Source organism: Delphinapterus leucas, chromosome 14, assembly GCF_059928025.1.
Source record: "Delphinapterus leucas isolate spDelLeu-1000000601 "Yukka" chromosome 14, BTC_Dleu_Yukka2, whole genome shotgun sequence".
Taxonomy (NCBI): domain Eukaryota; kingdom Metazoa; phylum Chordata; class Mammalia; order Artiodactyla; family Monodontidae; genus Delphinapterus; species Delphinapterus leucas.
This window is the reverse complement of record NC_143142.1, coordinates 25,878,097-25,902,278: the sequence shown is the minus strand read 5'-3', so window position 1 is coordinate 25,902,278 and position 24,182 is coordinate 25,878,097. Positions and strand designations below refer to the sequence as shown.

Genomic DNA, 24,182 nt, shown 5'->3' with positions numbered 1-24,182 from the left:
ATGCTTAGTGCTAAAGGTGCACATCTACAATCCATTCTCAAACGACTCACAAAAACAGGCACACAGAGAGAGAATGAAAAAGCAAACGGGACAAAACATAAAGAGCTGGTGAGTGTGCATCTGAGGTGAAGGGTGGACAGTTCCAGCCATCAGCTCTGTGAGGCAGCTTCCCTCTGCTTTAATACGACTGTGATTCTGTTTTCCTCTTCACTCATTCTCTCACATGTGTACAGGAGATTTTTCTAGAGGTTACATGACATTACAGGATATTATACGTGAAACGTGACAACAGTGAACCGTGCTTCCCTAACGCTCAGTGTTACAGAATTACGCATGGGTGTTGGTGTTAGGAAGAGCAATGGATGCCATGGTTTCAGATTTCACGTGGCAATTAGCCTTTCCTCTGCTGGGTTTTGGTGTGGTATCAATGATGAGCCAAGAGTAGCTGAAAAGACTACTAACTCTCCCTTTCCGAGCTTCGTGCGAAGACTCTTCACTAACTTCACCAAAACAACGTATTTGACAGACTGAATGCAGAACCAGGTGAGAATCCAGCAGTGTTCAAATCAAGCCAGACGCTGAAGAGATTTGCAAAGATGAGAACACCACTCTTCTCACTAAAATGTTTTTGTTGTGGAAAATAAACATTTTTAAAATGAGAACTATCTAACTTTTTAACATTTATTTTAAAATAAATTTAAAAATTAATACTTTAAAAAGTTTCAGTTTTGGGGCTCCAAACTGGTGGCTCAGCAGTTAAGAATCCGCCTGCCAATGCAGGGTATATGGGTTCGAGCCCTGGTCTGGGAAGCTGCAACTACTGAGCCCATGTGCCCTAGAGCCTGTTCTCCACAAGAGAAGCCACTGCAATGAGAATCCCATGCACCACAATGAAGAGTAGCCCCTGATCGCCACTAGAGAAAGCCTGCAACAGACCCAACGCAGCCAAAAAAAAAGAAAAGTTTCAGTTTTAATTTCTATATAGTAAATATTGATAAATAAAACCCAGATAAACAAAACCTGCTTGGGGTCTTGGATAAATTTTTAGACATTCAGACACTGAAGGAGTCTTGAGAACGGAATGTTTGAGAACCCCTGCCTTTTCTTTTCTTGCAATGTTTCTGCGAATTGAAAATTCTATCAAAATGAAATGTTACAAATACACACACACAGAGCACTCTAGCTGGCCAAAGCTGGGAAAATGAGTATATTAAAAAAAAAAGATAATGGACAGCAAACAAACAAAAAACCCCCACAGCCACCATGAGTCCACAATTGTGTTTTCAAAACAAAGACAGGGGTCAGAGGAAGAGAAAGAGAAAAGGGGGAAACCTCTTCTTCACAGATGAATGCCAGCTCATCGATGTAAAAGAAACAATCAATTTAGAAAATCACGTTTTGCAATGGAGACAATGGTCCTCAAGGGCGCACCCCTGGGGGAGAGGCTGCCAGGAAACAGAGGAGCCACACACATGGCTTCCAAGACTCTGTGGGGTTTGTGCCCGAAAAGTGTGACCTAAACCTAATCAGGAGGAGCCAGTCCCAAGAATTCAGAAAGAGACCCGCTGGACACACCACCTCTGTGCTCTGCCAAGTATTCTGTGTCATGGAGAAGCCAGGAAGGCGGAAGGACTGTCCCAGATGGGGAGGACACACACAACTGGGATGGCACTGAATGAGCGCCAGCCGTCACAGGTGCTCGCAGGGTACCGCGGCTGTAGGGAAGCACACCGCCTTTTCAGGAGTATTAGTGAACTCCTAGCATCAGTCGAGGTGTGCAGTGCTGGTTTATGTTGGTGAAGTGTCAGAGGGTTTGACACAAGGGAAGAGAGAGAAGAGACGGGAGAGAGAGGGAGGCAGAGGATGTCAACATCTGGTGCTGTAAGGGGAATATGGGTGTTCACTGGACTCTCTTCTGTGGGTGTGAAAATGTTCTAAATCAATAAAAAAGAAAATCCTGAATACATTGCTAGAAGTAACATTCTCAGGCTAGAGGTGCTATAAATAAAAAAAGGATTCAAACTCAGTTTTGACTACAGTTAACTCTGCAAAAACAGAGGCCACCCTCCTGGCTACTTCCCCCTGGAGGGTGGCCAAGAAGTGAAGACGGGGAGCGGCTCAAATGGGGACGGATGCTGTAAGACCACAAGGCCCCAGGACGCAAAAGACAGCTTTTCTTCCAGCTGGCAGGCACTGCTGCACACATGGGCGCCTCTTGCGTGGATAGGCTGTCACGTGGCCCATCTATCCACAGCAAGAACCCGTTGTGTGGGATTGTCGTACAGAAGTATGAGAGAATCAACACAACATTTTCTCCTTTGAAACATCTGTTACACCAAATCCTTCTTTACAATGGAATTTATTTTAATGAAATTTTATTTCCATAGCTAAACTAAACACAGGTATGATATCAAGAATAACTAACTGCTTTAAACAAATTCTGTTTCCTCACAAAAGCAACCTACATCCCAAGCCCTTTGACTCGTAAAGGATGGAGAAAGAGAATGCAGCCTATGGGCTAATTACACCTGTTCTTTTCATTCCCAAGAAGCCTCTCAGGATGATTTCTGGTTCCTACACCTGAACACGGGGTCCAAAGTTTGTTTTTATAGCTTTTTTTCTTTCTTTTTTTTTTTTGGTTGCACTGGGTCTTAGTTGAGGCAGGCGGGCTCCTTAGTTGTGGCATGCAAACTCTGAGTTGCAGCATGCATGAGGGATCTAGTTCCTGGACCAGGGATCAAACCCAGGCCCCCTGCATTGGGAGTGTGCAGTCTTAACCACTGAGCCACCAGGCAAGTTCCTATTTTTATAGCTTTTCTTCATGTATATTAATGTTACATTATGGAAGATGGAACTGAGATCAAGAATCTGTCTTGAGATATGAGATACAGGATTAGATATTAGATGTCAGGTGCACTTAACTTCTCAAATGTGACACCTTATTCAAATACTATTTTCAAATGATATATTAAAAATACTGAAACTCCAGGACCTCCCTGGTGGTCCAGTGGTTAAGACTCTGTGCTGTCAATGCAGGGGGCACGGGTTTGACCCCTGGTCAGGGAACTAACATTCCATATGTCGTGTGGCATGCCCAAAGGATAAAACAAAAAACAAAACTGAATCCCCACAGCAGCCCTCACTGTTTGCCACTGTTGCTCATACACCTAACAAGGATGTTGTACTTCACTTTCTCTTGCTTTTATAAGTTTTTCAATCATTCCTTATGACCCAGACAAAGACCTTGTTAGAAGTGTGCTTTTGATCCAGATGCAGGGACTACCACTTGGAAGCAGGACCATCACATAATTTTGAAAGAATTATAGCAGCTCCAATTTTTTCCACACCAATGTTTTCTTCCAATTATACTATAATTTTGCTAAAGAGGCATTCTTCATTATCAGGTACGTCTGACCTTTACAGAAAAGCTCTGGTCCGCATTCACAGAAACACACACCGTATACAGAGCTCATCTCTGACACAGAGCCAGCCTGACCCTGGCAGTGGCAGCCACAGGAGTGAAAGCTGCCCCAGGTAGGACTGCAGGAGAGCTGACCAGGGGGTGGGACACAGAACATTCATTGTACCAGTGACTAGGGAGGCGGGCCCTCCAACTCTGTAACACATCAGCACTACCCCAGCCGAGGGCCCAGAAGTTCCGTGTTGAATGGGAGACAAAAACATACCTTGGTTCTGACCAGACAGGCTAGGCCTCAACCCAGGTTGAAAGAGACTTACTGAGTGGGAGGCTTACTGCAATTCACGTCCAAAGTTCTTTTGCCTCTTGGTTTTCTTTTTATGCAAACTTGGCCCTTACCTTGGAATTCAACATAATTTCCGGAGCCCTGTACCAACGTGTGGCAACGTACTCCGTCAGGAACCCTGTGTGATCATGGTCCGGATCTGCAACACGGGCCAAGCCAAAGTCACAGATCTAAGAGAGAAAATAACAGGACACGTTCTTAGAGATTCTAACCAATTTAACATCAAAACATCATAAACACAAAAAAGACAACAGCAGTAATGATGACAAGTAACTGCTACCATTCCTATGTGGCAGATGCTTCTTGGAATTCTACACACTCACTCTTACCTAATCCTCACCACAATCTGAAAGGCAGCTGCCGCACATCAGACAGGAACAGGCTGGAGGAGCCTTGAACAGAACACATCTTCAGAGGATAGTATCCTCACCTCTCATTATCTGCTTATCCCACAGCAACCTTGCTTAGGCCACTTGACAAAAACTGTTCTGCTCAGAAAATAAGGCTACCCACTAGAGACTAGGAGACCAGACCTCTGCTGCTGACGCTTGGGGGTGATCACCGTGGGATCAGCTCCTCTCCCACACTCGCCCTCTCTCCACAGACCTGACCTCCTGCTGGTCCTCCACTTGCTCTTCCTACCTCCTTCCCCCTCCACGTAGCCAAACCCACTCCCAAACCTTTAAAAGGTATTTCACATATTGAAGATGAATCTTTTTTAAAAAAACAAACACCCAGCTTCTAATTTCTCCTGATTCACAAAAGTACTTGCTGGCCTTTCACCATTCAACGCTTTGGTGCTACTCCAGCTCCAATGTATAAGGAAAGTAACTATAACATATTTAATCCCATACAATTGCAGGATATTTTAATTCCTAGCTCCTGGGGAACTAACCCAAGAAAGAGAGGGAGATGTTAACAAAGACAGGCCAGAGTCTAGCAGAAGGCAGCCTGGAAGACAGAGATCACTTTGGAGGCTTATTGCTTTAATTCACCTAAGAAGTGAAAAGGGTCTGAGCTCAGGCCATAAAAATAGGATAAGGAGGAAGGGACACACCTCAGAGATACTCATGAGACGTAAATGGACATCAACCTCTGCTCAGATATCCCATAGTTGAAGTTCTCGACAATTCAGAAAGATTCTGAATGCTCCCATCCACTTCACCAGTGTTTCCCTCTAGCCTTGGACACTGGCATCCCCATGTGGCACCTCTGACCCCACAGGCCCTGCTGCTTGCTTCGACCGCAGCATTCAAGAGAAGTGACGTATCTGTGTTGCCCAATTTCCATCTTTTGACATACTGTCACTGCATCTTCAAAAGGAGCCAATGCCACATTTGCTTCCCCAGTTGCTCTTCCACAGGCTATGCTCTAAGCGCACCCTAACAGAGCTGCATGGTGAGGCTGTCTGGGCCCTCTTGCAGCTGACAGTCCCCTCTTGGCCTCCATCACCACCTCGTGCCCCCCAGCACCAGCCTCACCTCTCGAGCCGGCCAGCTTGCTGATGCCGTCGCACCCTCGACAGTCCCGGGCCTGTCGGAGGATCGGGCTGATGGAGGGCCATAAGTTTTACAGGGGGACCATGGTAAGCTCTAACCTCAGCTTGACTGATCTTGAGGCTTTTGACATACCTGCACCCTGTTTGTTTCCTTAGAGCCTATTCTACCAAGTCCCATGAAACGAACTGCAGGAATACTCAGTTCACTAGCAGTACAATCCCTGCAGGCGTGATTCCAGCTCAGGAAGCAAGAGAGGAGCGATTTCTCCTTACATGCAAAGGTGGGTCCTCTAAGCCATCCAGAAGTCACCATTTGCCACGCTGGACTACAACCAATTCACGTCAATTCCGTGTGGCTTCAACTTTCAATACAGTCCACAGTTTCTCTTTTTTCAGGGCTAACACCTCATCCTCTGATTCAAGTTCAATCAAAGCTCAGCACTTGGTCTGCCTTCTGCATGTAAATGGACACTTGAAGCCATATTCTGAGTCGTGTGCTCAGAGAAGAAATACTGCATCTCAGCAGCAGAGTAAATGCACCGCAAGCCCCTGACCAGGATTCCCAGATCCTTCACTGCCCTCTACTACACTCAGCCCCACACAGCGTGGATGGGTCCAGACTTCATCCACAGCTTTTTGTGGGTCAGTGGAACCACAAAACAAATCCCAGATTAAAAAAAAAACAGCATATAGGAAATTCCCAGCTCGGTGAGGCCAAGTACCGAGGCTGACGTCTCCACACACCTCTGGGAGCGTGGACAAAGTAACAGAAGCCGCACTTTGGGAGGCTTGATGAGATTCTTAAACATCTACAAAGACAGGATAAGTGGTGTGGGCAACTTTAAACACAGCTGTGGCAGACTGGATTTTTCTAAAGAGGGTCATACCAATATAACCCTTACCCATGCTCCTGTTTCAAGATCTTTGGCTGAATTTTTATCAAGAGGGCAGGATCTATCTTCCCTTCTCTTGAATCTGGCCAAACCTTTGTAACTGCCTAAACCAACAGAATATAGTGGAAGTGATGCTGTGAGACTTCCGAGACAAAATCGTAAAATGCAATGTGGCTTCTACCTGGCTCTCTCCACTGGGGTACTTGGAACCCTCTGCCCACGTTGTGAGGACACCAGGCCACGTGGGCTACACGTGGCCGTTCCTTGGCATCAACTGCCAGGCCCTGTGGGAGATGACTTGAGGCTCCACCCCCATATCTTCTAGCCGAGGCCCAGAGGCTGGAGCAGAGACCAGTCACCGCCCACCACTGCACCCTGACTGAACTCCTCACCTGCAGAAACTATGAGCTCAAACATGATTCTTGTTGTTTAAGCCCACTACATTTTTTTTTTTAATAACAGATTTTCTTTTTCTAGGGCCATTTTGGGTTCACAGCAGAATTCAGCAGAAAGTACAAAGAGTTCCCCATGTACACCTGCCTCCCCCGCCAGGCAGAGCCTCCCCTACTATCAACATCCTGTACCAGAGCGGGACGTCTGTTACAGTCGAGGAACCTACACTGACACATCATTATCACCTGAAGTCCATAGTTTACCTTCAGGTTCACTCGTGGTGTTGTACATTCTATGAGTTTTGACAAGTGTGTAATGACATGTATCCACCAGTACACTGTCATACAGAAATAGTTTCACTGCCCAAAAAACCCTCTGTGTTCTGCCTTCACTTGGTCTTTTTATCCTCAATTTCTTCTTCTTTGGAAGGCCACTACATTTTGAGGTGATTGTTATAGAGCAAGACACAGCTAACATAGTGGTGCCAGACAGCGTGCGTATTAAGACAGACCAGCCCTCTCTGAGGAGGACCCACGTGCAGTGACACTGGAACACTGAAGAGATGCCAGCCACAGGAAGACCTTGGGAAACCAGAGCAACTGCCTGGGGGTGTGTGAGGGAAGGGTGGCCCCACAGCTGAAACCTCCCCAAGTGGCTCTTCAACTGGCTGCCCCTCCAACATCTCAACTGACAGGGCCTTAGTCTGTCTGGAATTAGGGAGACTCGCTTTACCTGACTGCAATCTGAGTCCTCCTTGAAATTCCTGCCTGAGTGTTATTTCTGAAACATAAATCACCTTTCTGGCTCAAAAATCTTTTAACCAATCCCCTCTGCCTAGTAAATAAAGCCCAAATTCTTTAAGCAAAGACCCTCCACACACTGTCTGCTCGGGTGTCTCCTACTACCATCTCTGTGCCACATCTGCTCCTACCAACAGTTCCATGCCCTTCCTGACTCCGCGACGCCCTCTCAGTTGAGGACCTGATGCTCACCATTCCCTGACCCTAAATACCAGCATGAAAGTGACCTCTTGTGAGAGGTTTCCCAGGAACCAACACCAATCCCACGAATAGCTCACTTTTCTGAACTCTTGTATACTTTGCTTGACATGTATTATATGTAAGCACATACCCACAATCCATGACAGTTAGCTGGATATATGCCCATCCCCACAGCTGGAATATAAGTCCCTAGAAAAAGGCAATACTCAACTAACTTTTTATCCCTAAGTGGAGTGGGCTCTCAACATCAGGTGAATAAATGCCTTATTTCAAATGTTTATAGGAAGCATAGCAACTCAGGTGGATTAACTGGCAAGAGACTCTAGTACTGATCACTTCTCACAGTATCTGAACTACTGATTATCTCTTAAAAGTAAAAACCAGGGTACAGCATTACCATTAATGTAAAATCTTACATTAATACTTAATAATGTTAAAAAAAAACTGCATTGTTCAGAGTGGCAAGATGAAGAAGGAAAAGTTTTAGAGTTATTTTATTTTTTGCGGTACGTGGGCCTCTCACTGTGGTGGCCTCTCCCGTTGCAGAGCACAGGCTCTGGACGCGCAGGCTCAGTGGCCACGGCTCATGGGCCCAGCTACTCCGCAGCATGTGGGATCTTCCCGGACCAGGGCATGAACCCATGTCCCCTGCATCAGCAGGCGGACTCTCAACCACTGTGCCACCAGGGAAGCCCAAGTTTTAGAATTAGCAGCATTCCTTCTCCATGGGGAACGCTGCAGTACAGCTCCTTCTTTAAACAAGAACTAAAGCGGCAGTCGCTCCTCCTGTCTGGAAGCCATCAAAAGGGGTCCTGTGGCCTGAGGGTCACTGTGGGCTGGGAGGAACCGCAGCAGCCCGGTGGGCTTGAGAGAGGGCTTCAGATCAGGACACGGTCTAGGTGTGAGGTGAACAGGGAGTCCACATGGGGAGGCGGTGGCAGCCCACCCAGGGGACTGGAGTCTGAGCAGAGGGTCCAGGGATTATATTGCACAAATCAATTACGTCACTGGAGGCTGCAAAATGGCGACTTCTCTAATTTTATTATTCCTTGTGCATTTATTAGCTGGCATTTATTTTAAGGAAGAGCCATCATTCATCAACTGGGGCTATTTTCTTACCCTGATGCCCAGATCTCACTGGAAAGACAGGGAAAATGTTTAATCCTTTTTTCCCTTTAGTTACCAATTTTCAGAATAGTGAGCTGGTATAAGGAGGATCGTGTTTCATTACTTGTATCCTCCACTCCTAGTATAAGGCACAGAACCAGCAGGTTCTCAAAATTTTTGATTATAATTTAAAAAATAAAGAGGGTGATGTAGGGTTTAGACCTCTACAAGATTGCACAACTCGGGAATTCCCTGGTGGTCCAGTGCCTAAGACTCCACGCTCCCAATGCAGGGGGCCTGGGTTCGATCCCTGGTCCAGGAACTAGATCCCACATGCTGCAGCTAAAGATCCTGCACACGACAAAGATCTCGTGTGCTGCAACTAAGACCCGGCGCAGCCAAATAAATAAATCTTAAAAAAAAAAAAAGATTTCACAACTCCACTCATGGTCATCAATGGAAAGCTCATGGGATTCTTTAAAGTTCCTTTAACACTACAACACTGAAAGCTAATACAGCATTAACCAAAAAACTGTCAAGGCTTCAAAATAAAAAAGTAATAAAATTCATTACAATTCCATAAGAAGGAAGGTAGACAACCAGGATACAGTACAAGAAATATAAAATGACCTATCACTCCTACTTGGCTACTTTTTGCGTTGAGCAAATTCAAATTCTCATAAAACAAAAGCGAGCCCCAAAGACGTTTCATTTTGTATCTTTCAAAGTCCTCCTTCCCATGCACACCCAGAACCACACGTGCTGTGAGCCTAGCAGCCTGGAACTCCTCCTGGGGCTGCTAGGGGCTCAGTACGCAAACGGCGAGGACATGGACTGCTGGAGACCACACTCCCCTGGCAGTTTCATTAAAAATATGCAAGCAGAATCTCGAAATAGGGTCTACAGCCCTTGCTTTTCTGCGGCCCTCAGAAATAAAGAGGAAGCCTACAAGGAGAGGGTCTCAGGAGGGCCCTGAGAGGCTGGTGTCTGCTGGGTCTCTGGGCTTCAGGTAACAAGTACAAAGCATGTTTATAGAGCCAAAAACTAAAGGTCTAAGACACTGAGAAGAGTTGATATCCTGAGGGCTCGAGACTAGAAAATACTTAGTAACACAGAAGCTAATGGAAAATGTGACATTATTACCTACTTGAAAATTCAAAAAGGACCAAATAACAAGTCAGTAAGGCCACTGGTCACAAACTTTCTAGGTACAGGGCTCGTGGGACAGCATCATGGTCACCGCAAGGTCTGAGGATATGATGGGCATTCGGTGAGTCCAGAGCTCCACCCTCCCACGTTCACGTGCCCTGGCTGTTGGACACGCTCCCACGGCAAATCGGTGACTCGGTGACATACCACACTCATCTCTGGAATGAGAGTCTCTCCTGAATATTCATGCCCATGTGGATGATGTATACCCCACATGGACATTTTGAAATGTGGGTGAATTTCACTGCTGTAAATTATCTAAAACATCCTATTGTGTTTCTGAGTGTGTGTTAAAATTGCGTTTTGAAAACAATGCCTGGATTGTGCAGATGGCCAACAAGACATATATATCAGTGTGGGTGTCCATTTTGGTGAGCAGTGAATAAAATGGCCCGAGGTAAAGACAAGTCCACAAACAGTGAAGAGACAACAGACAAAGTAGTCTAGTTCTGTGCTTCTTCTTAAGGACGAGCATTTTCAAGTCAAAGTAAAAGTCAACTTTGCCCAGAAATATTACATACTTAAAATATTAACAATGGCTCTCCAAAAACAAACAAAAGCAATCTGCCATAAAAGGACTGTGATAAGAAACAGAAAGAAAATAAAGCACTAGGAGACATAAAAATATTCACTGTAATTTTTTTTCATGTGTTTCAAGAAATTCTTTCATAATTGAGATTTTATTGGCTGTTTTGAGGATCAGTACACAGACATTTCAATTTGTACACAATTCTCAACATATGTACCAAAAACCTAAAAAATCATGTACTTGTGATTCTTTTCTGAACAGTTATTCCAATGACTTTCCAGCTTAAAATTTGGGGGCAAATTTTCCTTCAAAGGGTATCAAGTACCAATATCTTCAAATATTGATATGCTGTTACATCGTAAGTCCCACTAATTCACAATTTAATATCATATACACTACATACTCAAATTGTCAATCGTCACAGCACATTAGCAGTTACTAGAAGAACTGGACTACCATGACCAAAGATGTTACAAAGTGCACAAAATTCTGCCCAGGAGAGCCAAGATCAAGGGGTGAGTGGTTTGCTTTAGGAAACAATTCTACCAAAAACAATGTGGGAAGAGAAGTAATTTAAAGTGTTTAAGACATTAAATGGACAACTGACTCCAAACTGCCATTTAGTATGCTTTGTATTATAGGATATAAAAGCTACCCTCCATCTGTGGAATGTTAAGCTGACACCCAAGACAATCAAAGCCTTGCATATTTAATATCCCGCTATTTTCTGGTTGTACCAAAAAATAAACAACCAGCAAATGATTTCACCTCTTAAAAAAAAAGCATTTACACTTAAAAAATGGGATGAGGTGGGATTCCTTCCTTTTTAAAAATGTTTCTAGAGCTACTAAAAAACTTGCATTTACAAAATAGTTGATAAAAATATTCCTCTGGATTGTACAAGAAGGGAAACGGATCACTGATAGGACCAGGTGTGTGATATTAATCAGACTTGACTTCTTTCTCTCCTGCTTCATCAGAAGCTGGGCTCTCCTCATTTTTAGTTTCTCCATTTTCTGCAGGTAAGTCTTCTTTAGTCTCTTGGTTAGCCACTTCAGGCTGTTTTCCCTTCGCTCCCCTTTTCCCTTTTGTTTGCCGGAAGATTTATCCTTTCCTGCCGCCTTTTTTGGCTTCGTTTCCACTTTTGCAGGAGCCGGTTTAGCTGACAACCTCGCCGATCTCCTCTTGGGCTCCTCCTTCGCCGCCCCCTCGGCGGAGGTGACCTTCCTCTTGGGCATAGTGGTGGTGGGGCGGGCGCGTGCCGGGTGCCTGGGGGCCGCAGCGCGCCGAGAGCCTTCACGAAGCTGGGCTGCCTGGCCGCTCTTCACTGTAATTTTTCAAGAAAATCACTAAGAGCCGACAAAGTACGGCCATTCCTTGTGTGCCAACCTGGCTCTCATTTGCACAGATCCATGCACAGGGATCTGGCTACACCCTATGTAGGAAGTACATGAATTTAACTCAGAAGGATCCTAAGAGGTGACAGAGTCCAACCGAGTCATATCTGATGCAGGAAGCTGTCCTCCACAACGTCTCACAGGACATCTGCCATCCTGCTTTAAACACCCAACGATAGCAGATAAGATGACTGCCTGATGACAGGACCCACTGCCTTTTTAGATAGTTCCAGAAGGCTCTTCATGATCAACACTTCAGTGATCACCAAAGCTGCAGCCACACAGCGCAGGCCTCAGTGTTGGTGCACTCGTCCCTTACTTCTTATTCTTACTATATTTCTGTTGTTCCTTCTGCCTGCGCCCAACACAGCCACTCGCCCACTGCAAGCCTGACATGCTGAGAGGGACAGCATGACAATCCTCCTTCCCGATGCCTCACAGCTTGGCCAGAACCAACTCACCTCTCTCCTTTGTGTGTGTTACAGCAGACAGTACTGCAATCATCTATTGCTTATCAGACCCCTGACCTATCAGTTTTCAGACTGCAGGGACAGACACTCAACTCCCTTGCCAGGTATATCTTACACAGCTTCCCACAGGAACGTCTGTGGAAGTGAAGTCCACAAAATGATCACTGCTATTCATCTATATGTACTTTTCAAACAAATTTATTGAGATATAATTCACATACTACACAGTTCTCCCGTTTAAAGTGTGCAGTTCAATGGTTTTTGGTATTATATCACAGAGCTATATGACCAATACCACTACCCAATTTTAGAACATTTTTATAGCCTCAAAAAGAAACCTTGTGCCCATCAGCAGTCTCTCCCAATGCCTCTCCAATCCCACCAGCCCACAGCAACTGGTTATCTACCTTCCATCTCTACAGACACATCTATTCTACAATACGTGATCATTTATGACTGGTTTCTTTCCCTCACATACTTAATAATGTTTGCAAGATGCATCCACATTGGGCTTCCCTGTTGGCGCAGTTGTTAAGAATCCGCCTGCCAATGCAGGGGAAACGGGTTCGAGCCTTGGTCCGGGAAGATCCCACATGCCGTGGAGCTACTAAGCTCGTGTGCCACAACTACTGAGCCTGCGCTCTAGAGCCCACGAGCCACAACGACTAAGCCCATGTGCCACAACTACTGAAGCCTGTGTGCCTAGAGCCCGTGCGTGCTCCACAACAAGAGAAGCCACCACAATGAGAAGCCCGCGCACCGCAACAAAGAGTAGCCCCCACTAGCCGCAACTAGAGAAAGCCCACATGCAGCAATGAAGACCCAATGCAGCCAAAAATAAAACATAAATAACTCATTAAAATCCATTAAAAAAAAAGATGCATCCATATTGTAGCACATATCAGTACTTCATTCCTTTTTGTTACACTGTATGGATCCACCACATTCTATTTATCCATCGTCATTTGGACATCTGAATTATTTCCGCCTTTGGGCTATTACGCCACTATGAATATTTCTATATCTGTCTGTGTGCGGATGCATGTTTTCATTCCACTCAGGTATACACCTGGGGCCGAATTCTTGCTGACACTTATCATCTGATTATATCATCGTAGTGTGTGTGAAGTGGTATCTCACTGTGGTTTTGATTTGCATTTCCCCACTGACTAATGATGTCAAGCATCTTTTCATGTACTTATTGGTTGTTTGTATACCTTCTTTAGATCCTTGGTCTCTTCAGATTCTTTGCCCACTTTTAAATTGTGCCATTTATCTTTTAGTTGTTAAGCTGTAATAGTTTTTCATATATTCTACATATAAATCTCGTATCACATATATGATTTACAAATATTTTCTCTCATTCTGGGGGTTGTCTTTTCACTCTCTTGACGATTTACTTTGTAGTGCAATCTTCTGATCTTGATGAAATATTTTTTTTTTTTGGCTATGCCACGCCACGCCACGCCACGCCACGCCATGCAGCTTACAGGATCTCAGTTCCCCGACCAGGGTTTGAACTCAGGCCACAGCAGTGAAAGTACTGAGTCCTAACCACTAGGCCACCAGGGAACTCCCTGAAATCCATTATAAAAAAAAAATGTTGTTGCTTGTGTTTTTGGTGTCATGTCTAAGAAGTCTGTCTAACACAAGTTTGCAAGAATTTACTCCTGTGTTTTTTTTTGCGGTACGCAGGCCTCTCACCGCTGTGGCCTCTCACGCCGTGGAGCACAGGCTCCGGACGCGCAGGCCCAGCGGCCATGGCCCACAGGCCCAGCCGCTCTGCGGCACGTGGGGTCCTCCCGGACCGGGGAACGAACCCGCATCCCCTGCATCGGCAGGCAGACCCCCAACCACTGCGCCACCAGGGAAGCCCCTACTCCTGTGTTTTTTAAGTGCATTCTAGTTTCAGCCTTTAAACTTAGATCTCTAATCCATTTTAAGTTAATTTTTGTACATAGTACAGGCAGGGAGGGGCCCAAACTCATTTTTTTTTGCATGTGGTTATCCAACTGTCCCAGCACCATTTGGTGAAGACTATTCTTTCCCCAGTGAATGATCCTGGCACTCTTGTCAAAAATCAGTTGATCATAAACATACGGGTTGGGGCTTCCCTGGTGGCGCAGTGGTTAAGAATCCGCCTGCCAATGCAGGGGACATGAGTTTGAGCCCTGGTCTGGGAAGATCCCACATGCTGCGAAGCAACTAAGCCTGTGTGCTACAACTACTGAGCCTGTGCTCTAGAGCCCGCAAGCCACAACTACGGAGCACGCATGCCACAACTACTGAAGCCCGTGCACCTAGAGCCTGTGCTCCGCAACAAGACAAGCCACTGCAATGAGAAGCCTGTGCACCGCTATGAAGAGTAGCTCCCACTTGCCACAACTACAGAAAGCCCGTACGCAGCAACAAAGACCAAACGCAGGGCTTCCCTCGTGGCACAGTGGTTGAGAGTCCGCCTGCCGATGCAGGGGACATGGGTTCGTGCCCCGGTCCGGGAAGATCCCACATGCCGCGGAGCGGCTGGGCCCGTGAGCCATGGCCGCTGAGCCTGCGTGCCTGGAGCCTGTGCTCCACAACGGGAGAGGCCACAACAGTGAGAGGCCCACGTATCGGGAAAAAAAAAAAAGACCAAACGCAGCCGAAAATAAATGACTAAATGAATGAATGAATGAAAAAACAAAAACATATGGGTTTATTTATTGACTCAATTCTACTCCAGTGAGCTATATGCCTACTCTTAGCCAGTATCACAATGTCTTGATTACTATAGTTTTGTAATAAGTTTTAAAATCAGGAAGTGTGAGTCCTCTAACTTTGCTCTTTCATAAGACTGTTTTGGCTATTCTGGGTCTCTTGAATTTCTATATGCATTTCAGCATCAGCCTGCCCATTTCTGCAAAAAAAGCCACCTGGGACTCTGATACGGACTGCATTAAACCTGTAGATCAAACTGGGAAGTACTGCCATCTTAACAATATTAAGCCTTCCAATCCATGAACATGGGATGTCATTTCATTCATCTAGGTCTTAAATTCACATGCATTTTTACTAGACTGAATCCACATTCCCTTCATCATACTGGAGACAGCTGTAGACCTCCCTCCTTATTTAGCTCTGCCATGTATTAAAATAGAAATATATATAAATGCTGCCCTTTTTTTTTGCAGTACACGGGCCTCTCACTGTTGTGGCCTCTCCCATTGCAGAGCACAGGCTCCGGATGTGCAGGCTCAGCAGCCATGGCTCACGGGCCTAGCCACTCCGCGGCATGTGGGATCTTCCCGGACTGGGGCACGAACCCGTGTCCCCTGTATTGGCAGGCGGACTCTCAACCACTGCGCCACCAGGGAAGCCCAATGCTGTCCATTTTTAAGAGAACTCTAAGGACTATAAAGGATCTAGGGTTTTCCTATTTATTGGGAATGCATTATTTAGGAATCAAAATCATTAAGGTCAACTTTTCTGCTGTTTTCTGAGTGTTTACTGTATAAAATTTATCGAAGAAAAAGGTGACCAATGAAATAGATCTTTTAATGTACACATAATCCTATTTACATACATAAGTAAAAAAGTACATGTGTATGTAAGAGCACAGAAAAAACTCTGGATGAAAATACACCAATTTGTTATAGTGGTTACCTCTGGAGAAGGAGGAGCAATGGGATGGAGAAGAAAAAGAGAACTAGCACCCTTTACTTGCATTTTTTTTTTGCCATAAATGTTTTCATGTATTTCTGGTGTAATTTTAAATCTGAATAACAATAAATATAAATATGCCCCAGTAACATGAGTTTTTCAACAGATATCACCCTAAGAGTAAATAACCAAGCTGACCTTGAGATCGCAGGTGGTGTTGAGCAGCAGGTTGGAAGGTTTGAGGTCACGGTGCAGCACGTTAGCTGAATGGATATATTTTAACCCTCTGAGGATCTGGTAAAGAAAATAGCAGATATGGTCGTTGCTGAGGTGTTGCGTCTTCAAGAGCTTGTAGAGATCTGTTTCCATGAGGTCCTGTACTATATATCTGTTTGGAAAGGTTAAGGTAACACACCAAAATAGCTGGTCACACTTAGCAAAGCACTGAAAACAAAACGAAGCCAAAGGGTCCATTATTACATCATGAGGCTCGGGAGGGAAATGAGAACCTGATGAAAACTTGGTACACCTCAACAGAAGGAATCGGAAAGTCGTGAACTCCTTCCTAGGTCCTGTGAGACAGCAGGCACCACGCCTGCCTGATATGCGCAGTGATGCGCTAGCGGAGACCTGACGCAGGTGGTGTGGATGAGTCCTGGTCTCCAAGCTGTCCACCATCAACAGGCGCCCTCTGGGGTTGCTGGGAAGGGCTGGGGGAGGGGTGGGGGCCAGCACCAGGCACTCCCTCCTCTCTGGCCTAGCAACAACTCAAAACGTCACTGTTCTTTTACCTCCCTTCTTGTCCCCCTCCTTCTCGACAAAAATCAACCATAAAACTTTTGGAAACACAGGCCCAGAACACATTTGCTACTAAACTCAACCCTCAGTCTATTTGCTTCACTCTTCAATTAAGGTTAAGAGTATAAATAAGTATGTAAGACTGTTGGAAGTTGTGCTAGGTAGGGGCCTGTCCTGGTTGAGCTCCTCTTGTTTTCCTGCCTATCCGTGTATCTCAGCATATAAAATTTTAGTTATGGCTAACTTCATTCATTCCCACAGAAAATAAATTATAAAAGTGGCTAGGTTTTAACTTCACCACGATATTATTTCATTAGTGTTTTTGCATTTCTTTTATTCATTTCTGTGTAAATATTACAGATCTACAGATTCATGCTAGATGAGACATGGTACAGAATTTGAAGGAAACATGACTGGAAAACTTGTCATCTGACAGAGATGTGATTTTCAAGGCAAAAGGTAAAGCAGGACAACAGATGGCAGGAGGAGGCATTTCATTTAAAATATCATCAGAACTTAGTGACAGAGCTGTCTAAAAATGGAAAGGCTAAAAAATAATAATAAAAATAAAAATAAATAAAATAAAAATGGAAAGGCTGCCTGGAGATAGTGAGCTGCCTCTCCCTGGAGGGGCAGAATGCAAAGTGGGCAAACTGGTGGGAACATTGCTGCGGCCAGAACCGGAACCTTCTCTCATCAGGTCCTCCTCAGCACACTTCACACTTGTACCTTTCAAACACAGTCTTTACCCAGGCAGCCTCCTTTACCCAAGCCTTTACCTGCTTAGTCCAGATTTCTAAATGTTTGTCATAGTTAATCACACAACTTCAGAGCTGAGCCAGCCTTGTAGATCATGAGGGCAAGCACGCCAGTTTTAAAAACGAGAAAACTGGACCCAGATGTGAAATGGCGCTAAGATCAGGACAGTCTGGACCTGACCAGGTGCTGTACAGGGCACCCTCTTCCACAGTCGACTGCTCTTTCCTTTTCACCATCATAACAAACCATGCCTTGAGTGGCAAACACGTGACTGGAAAAGGTGTTCTCCAAAATTTTCCACTATACACTTAAAGGAAATCTTTACTGAAACTGACAGAAAATATTGGATTTGCCAAAAAGATACTAAAATCAGTTACTGACAAATGAAAGAAATGAATCAGAGAAAAAATGTAAATGATGCAAGTATTACAGTAAATGACAAGCAAAGTACAGTTTCCCCTTAAATGTGCTTTATTACTTTTCCTCCACCCCTATAAGTGCAGACACGTCCAGTTACATTACTCAACCAGGTGACGGAGCAGTGGAGCAGCTGCCTGAAAAGGATACACATCTTTCATCTGCTCAATGGTTGGTGCTCGAATAATATCATTGATTCCAATGATGTTCTCATGTCTGAAGCGCAGTAAGATTTTTATCTCCCTCAGGGTTCTCTGGCAGTAGGTCTGGTGCTCAAAAGGGCTGATTTTCTTGATAGCTACTCGAACTTTGTTGACATTATCATAAGCAGAGCTAAAAAAATAAATAAAAAAGGAGGGGAGGAGGGGAGATGGCATTAAAAACAGTTCTCAGAACAAGGCGGTAAAGTATTAAATGTTTAGCACTCTGGGCAAATACTTGTTTCATACACGTGAAGGAAGCATGTGTATAATCCACAGAGGCCTTAAGCTAGGGAGGATGCGGCTGGCAAAACGCAGCACACACAGAATCTCAAAACTAACAGAGGGCCTGGCCCTGGGAACTGTACAGATGCCCATTTTCATAAACCCAGGAACATGGGCGTATGACACACATAAGCCATTTTCCCACTGTTTTTAACAGCAACTGCATTCTGGTGAGAGCAATCATTTCTGCCTCCAAAACAACTTCCTACTGTTGGATTAGATTCCACCGACTCAGCACAATCAATTGACCATCAACATCTTCAACCCGAACAAAAATGCACCCAAGAGAGCAATAAGGATATACTGCATAGCACAGGAAATTATAGCCATTATCTTGTAATAACTTCTAATGGAGCATAATCTGTAAAAGTACTAAATCACTATGCCGTATATCTGAAACTAATATTGTAAGTCAACTATACTTCAATTAAAAGGTGGGGCAGGAGGATGCATTGATTGCTTGCAACAACTTTGTCTTACGTGCAAAATGACATGACTATTTCTTCCTCCCCTCCCCCCCACAAGAAATTTAATCAAGATGTTTGGGTAGTCTTATAACAAAACCTAAAAAGTATTGTTCAAAAAATACCTTCACAGCCATAACATAGGGCCCAGTTCTTTCCAAGTTGTCCTGAAGGTCTGACTTAATAGAATTCCAAGCAGAAGCAATAATAATTTTATCTTCAATTTTATGATGAATCTGAATCTTGAATATTACTACTATCTTTATGAACAATATTCTATTGAATCTTTTCTGTAAGAGCTTTTCATATTAACAAGTATCAACATCTGGTCCACTGACCGAAGCAATGAAAGAACACGGACGGGCAGTAAGACATTACTTCTGGTCTCCTCTGGGTAAGTGCTAGAAACAGGAAACAGTAAAATAAGTTTATTCTCAAGTTTGTGCTTCTATAATGATATCTATCAGTCTACTTATACTGAGAATTACTGATGCATCTGTTTGACTCTACCACAAAACTATGCTGTAGGAGGGACCTTGTCTCACTCAGCTTCAGTTTTCTCACACCATTTATACATTGCACTCGGGTACCCCAACACTTTGAAATGATGTCTATTTCCTTAAATAAAAGAATAGCTACTCAAATCTTATTTTGCTTTGGTTTGCTGCAAGAAGGCCCAAACCACTGATTTTTAGGTAGACAGGCAAAGGGATATGTCGTTCAAGCAAGCTCATTCAACACTGGGAGTAAATACTATTAGAAATCAAAACTTTTTTGGTAATTCAGATTTTAGAGCCTGAGTTCAACAAAAGAGAACACAGGTTAAAATAGTTATAAAATATTGGTTTACACTCAACATTATAAATACCCAGGGCTTCCCTGGTGGCGCAGTGGTTAAGAATCCGCCTGCCAATGCAGGGGAAACGGGTTTGAGCCCTGGTCCGGGAAGATCCCACATGCCGTGGAGCAACTAAGCCCGTGTGCCACAACTACTGAGCCTGCGCTCTAGAGCCCATGAGCCACAGCTACTAAGCCCCCATGCCATAACTCCTGAAGCCCACAGAGCTAGAGCCCATGCTCCGCAACGAGAAGCCACCGCGCTGCAACAGAAGACTAGCCCCTGCTTGCCGCAACTAGAGAAGGCCCGCACGCAGCAACGAAGACCCAACGCAGCCAAAAATAAATAAATAAATATTTTAAAATTAAAAATAAATAAATAAATATCCAGTTTTACTGAAGCATGGTAGTCAAACAAACACGGGCATAAACTTGCCTTTGAGAATAAGACTGCTTGGGGAGAGGGGCTTATGGTCAATGTGCCCCTCCAACAGTACCGACTGACACTCAGTGATGAAATTGGAACTGGGTATGTTATTTAAAACAGAGAGAGGGTGTCCCTGGTGGCGCAGTGGTTAAGAACCCGCCTGCCAATGCAGGGGACACGGGTTTGAGCCCTGGTCCTGGAAGATCTCACATGCTGCGGAGCAACTAAGCCCATGCACCACAACTACTGAGCCTGCGCTCTAGAGCCCACAAGTCACAACTACTGAGCCTGTGTGCCACAACTACTGAAGCCCACGCACCTAGAGCCCGTGCTCCACAACAAGTGAAGCCACTGCAATGAGAAGCCCACGCACTGCAACGAAGAGTAGCCCCCGCTCACTGAAACTAGAGAAAGCCTGCGCACAGCAACAAAGACCCAATGCAACCAAAAATAAATAAAAAATAAATTTAAAGTAAATAAATAAATAAAACAGAGAGAGAGGCGCAGACAGACAGACAGACACACACCCCTAAGTAAAGGAGGGAACTTTTATCCAGCCATTTGGTTATACTAACAGGATACAAAGATTATACTATTACTGTGCCCTTGACGAGCTCAAGCTATTGAGAGCACCCAGTCATCTTACATAAATGCAGCTTCAAGTCCCAGATGAATTCTATCCTGAGATACATAAATGGTGGGGAATGGGAGGTCAAGCCCAGAGGTGAGCACATTCAATTCTTAAAACGGTAGATTCCTACTATTCAGCAATAAAAGGAAACAAACTGTTGATATATACAACACAGATGAATCTCAAAATAATTATGCTGAGTGAAGCCAGACCAAAAGAAAAGTACCTCTACTTATATAAAATGCAAACTAGTCTATAAGGACACAAAGCACATCAGAAGGGTTTACCTGGGGCTGCTGGGTGGGAGGGATTACACAAATGGAAATGGAAGCTAGATAACTTTTGGAGGCGATGAATGTTCATTATCTAATTGTTTTGATAGCTTAATGGGTGTATAATATGTCAAAACTTAAACTGTACACTGGTATATTGTTCATCAAGCAATTCTTAAGAGAGCAATTAAAAAAAGGAGCCAGGGCTCTCCAAATGCATTGTGAATTCCAGGGCCAGGGTGGGTGGGAACAGAGATTCCAGAACTATATTTGACCAGTTAATGTGGAAGTAGAAGCCCACGAAATTCTGGAGTAGATTATTTAACAGACATTTTGTGATCGTTTAGGGAAGAAAAGGGAACCAGCATGAGTCAATTATGAACAAGTCATGCTAAACTAACCTCATTTCCTGTTTTGACAGGGTTACCACAACAACAGGAGGGTGACGCCAGAACTGCGGTGGATTCAAGCCACACTTGTCAAGCACTTTCCACTTCTGAGACTTCGTGTTAGTACTGGGGGCAAAGCCAATCAGCGATCCTGCTCTTAAAAAACTGGCAATTTAGTGAGGGAAGGAGACAGGATCAGACAGCATGCACTGCTTTTATCACAGTAAAGCACTTCTGAAACCCAAGGAGAAGCTGGGTAGATTAAGTCCAAATAAGGGCAACAAAGAGAGGATTAAAAGAAGATGAGGCCTGTAGAAACCATACCCTGAAAGATGAGCAGGCTTTTGAAAGAGGAGCAAGGGCACAGAGAAGGCGAGAGGCAACATGTGGAGAGGAAAACAATCAGGCCATCTACGGGGACAGCTGGTCCTCACCCAACCAGGCACCTCCTCACCCAGTGGTGATTATTGGGTCCGGGGAATGTGCCATCAGGAGCCCCAGAATCCCAAGGCGGTGAGCAGAATGCTCCTCCAGGGTGTGTACCACAAGCGGTGGCCAAGGGGAGCTATCTGCAGGGTATACATGGTGCGTGAACTGTTGGGCTGGGGGTCCACAAGCTCCAGCTCATGGGGGTTGGGGGGGCACAGCACTGGCTGGGAAGAGAAGAGGGCTATGCTGGAGGCCTGCTCTCCTCGAACTGCTGACACCCAACTCTAAAAAGCCCAAGATTTTTCAATTTGAACCTGATCTTCCAGGTCTTTAAGAAAGTTTATGTCTCGGGGGTGGGGGGGGGAGAATACATTTCTTGTTTCTTAGTTTGATTTATATGGTATGTGATGCTCCATTTGTATTCCTGACCCAGGCCTTGCAAACAAAACATGAGGGGCAGGCCTGGGTTTGGGAGGCACAAAATGAAGATGGGGGTAGGGGAAGACAATGACAGTCTTGTATTTCCTGATTTAAAGATCTGAGGAGGCTTGCAGGTGATTCGGATGGCTCTGCGCTTCTAGCAGCATTAAAGAGAGAGAACAAGGTTAGGAGTAAGATATGGGAATTTTTAACGGAAGCCACAGAGGGTTGAACTACTGAGGAGAGATAAGTGGAGAAAACAGGTCTGATGACAGAACTCAGGAGCAGACAGAGCAGGAGGAACCAGCTAGAGAGTGAGGAAGTACCTATAAGCACCAGGAGAGAGTGGTGTTTCAGAAGCCAAGATTATAAAGAGTTCCAAACAAGAATGCTTCACAACAATTGGAAAGCATTCAATGAATCTGCAATCAGCTGATGTGTGGTACCCTGGGTGGCAGTAAGTGGAGGGGAGTGGGGACAGGAGTGGAAGCAGCACAGGTGACTACTTTTAAAGAAGGTGAGGAGGAGAATGACTGGCAAATCCAAGGGAACAACCAAAAGGCACAGGCTGTTATGAAAGCAGCGGGTGGGTCGAAGGCTGGCGGACCAGGTGGGGTGAAAAGAAGACTCCCCAAAACTAGGCAGGTGTGAGAAGGCAGCACACACTTCAGGCAAAGCAGAGGTGCACGCAAAGCTACAGAGGCCTGCGGGAACCTGCGGCAAGAGAGTGGGACCCAAGGGGACACGGATGGGGTTGATGCCGGAGGCATAAGCAGGAACCAGGCCATGCTTAAATATCTAAAATTTTACGCTGGGGAGGCACCAAAAGATGTTAGGCAGGGATTTTAAGCATGGCGATATTTTTATGAAGTTCCCTCAGGTAGTAGTTTATTGAAGGAATGGAATGGGGAGGGGAGTGCACCAGGCAGGAGCCGTCTTAGCCAACTTGGAACGATGGTGGAGCCACAGCTTTGGAGAAAGTGGCCACAGGCAACTCAAGAAGTAGTGCCTACTTCATAAACCTCATGTTTCCTATCTTGGTCCTGTTCAAATGCTCTCCATTCAATTAGACTATATTCCTCAATGGCAGAACTATACGTTCTAAATCACTTATGTCTTCTTTCTAGCAGCTGTAACCAAATTCACAGGGGAGAAACAAACAGTGGAGGAGAAGAGACAAATCCTCCTAACAGAAGAACTTGGAGTAATATGTGTAGATCCTCTCCCCTCCAGGAGGTGGGACTCAATCTCTCCCAGCCCCCACACCTTGCGGGCAGGCTGAACTTAGAGACTTGCTTCAAAAGAACAGAATGTGGGCTTCCCTGGTGGCGCAGTGGTTGAGAGTCCGCCTGCCGATGCAGGGGACACGGGTTCGTGCCCCGGTCCGGGAAGATCCCACGTGCCGCGGAGTGGTTGGGCCTGTGAGCCATGGCCGCTGAGCTGCGCGACTGGAGCCTGTGCTCCGCAACGGGAGAGGCCAACAAGTGAGAGGCCTGCGTACCGCAAGAAACAAAAACAAAAACAAAAACAAAAGAACAGCATGTGAAGAGGGAAGGACAGTAACTTTATAGTGGAGAAGCCTGGCAGATACCACCTCCACCAGGCGATCAGTTACCACTACCAGTGACGTCATGTGGACACTGTGACTCCCTGATAGGATGAGGCGAGAAAGGCAGCTCATCTCTGTGATATTCTCTCCCCAAACCTGTAACCCCAGGCTAATAGTGAGAAGAACATCAGACAAACCCAAGTTGAGGGATATTCTACAAAATACTTGACGAGTACTCTTTAAGTCATGAAAAGAAAAGTGAGAAAACAGTCACAGAGAGACAGGCAGACATAACAACTAAATGCATGTAGTACCCTGGATTGGATCCTGGAACAGAAAAAGGAAATCAGTGGAAAAGCAAATTCCAAATAAAGTCTGAAATTTCTTTATACCAATGCTGGTTTC

The 24,182-nt window shown here is 45.1% G+C and overlaps 1 protein-coding gene and 1 pseudogene across 4 annotated transcripts in view; both read right to left on the bottom strand.

Moving 5' to 3' along the window:
• Nucleotides 1–24,182, bottom strand: part of MAPK1 (mitogen-activated protein kinase 1) — a 92,776-nt gene that overhangs the window by 21,149 nt on the left and 47,445 nt on the right. For 2 of the 4 annotated variants that reach the window (XM_022551404.2, XM_022551403.2), the window contains exons 2-5: nt 19,162–19,224; nt 18,025–18,207; nt 16,099–16,288; nt 3,818–3,934 (exon numbers count right to left, since the gene is read on the bottom strand). In XM_022551404.2, the coding sequence (XP_022407112.1) occupies nt 3,818–3,934; nt 16,099–16,288; nt 18,025–18,207; nt 19,162–19,224 (553 nt within the window). The remainder of the gene's footprint in view (nt 1–3,817; nt 3,935–16,098; nt 16,289–18,024; nt 18,208–19,161; nt 19,225–24,182) is intronic. The other 2 variants (XM_022551410.3, XM_022551405.2) reach the window with 2 other exon arrangements.
• On the bottom strand, nt 3,943–16,092 carry LOC149747591 (non-histone chromosomal protein HMG-14 pseudogene; annotated as a pseudogene).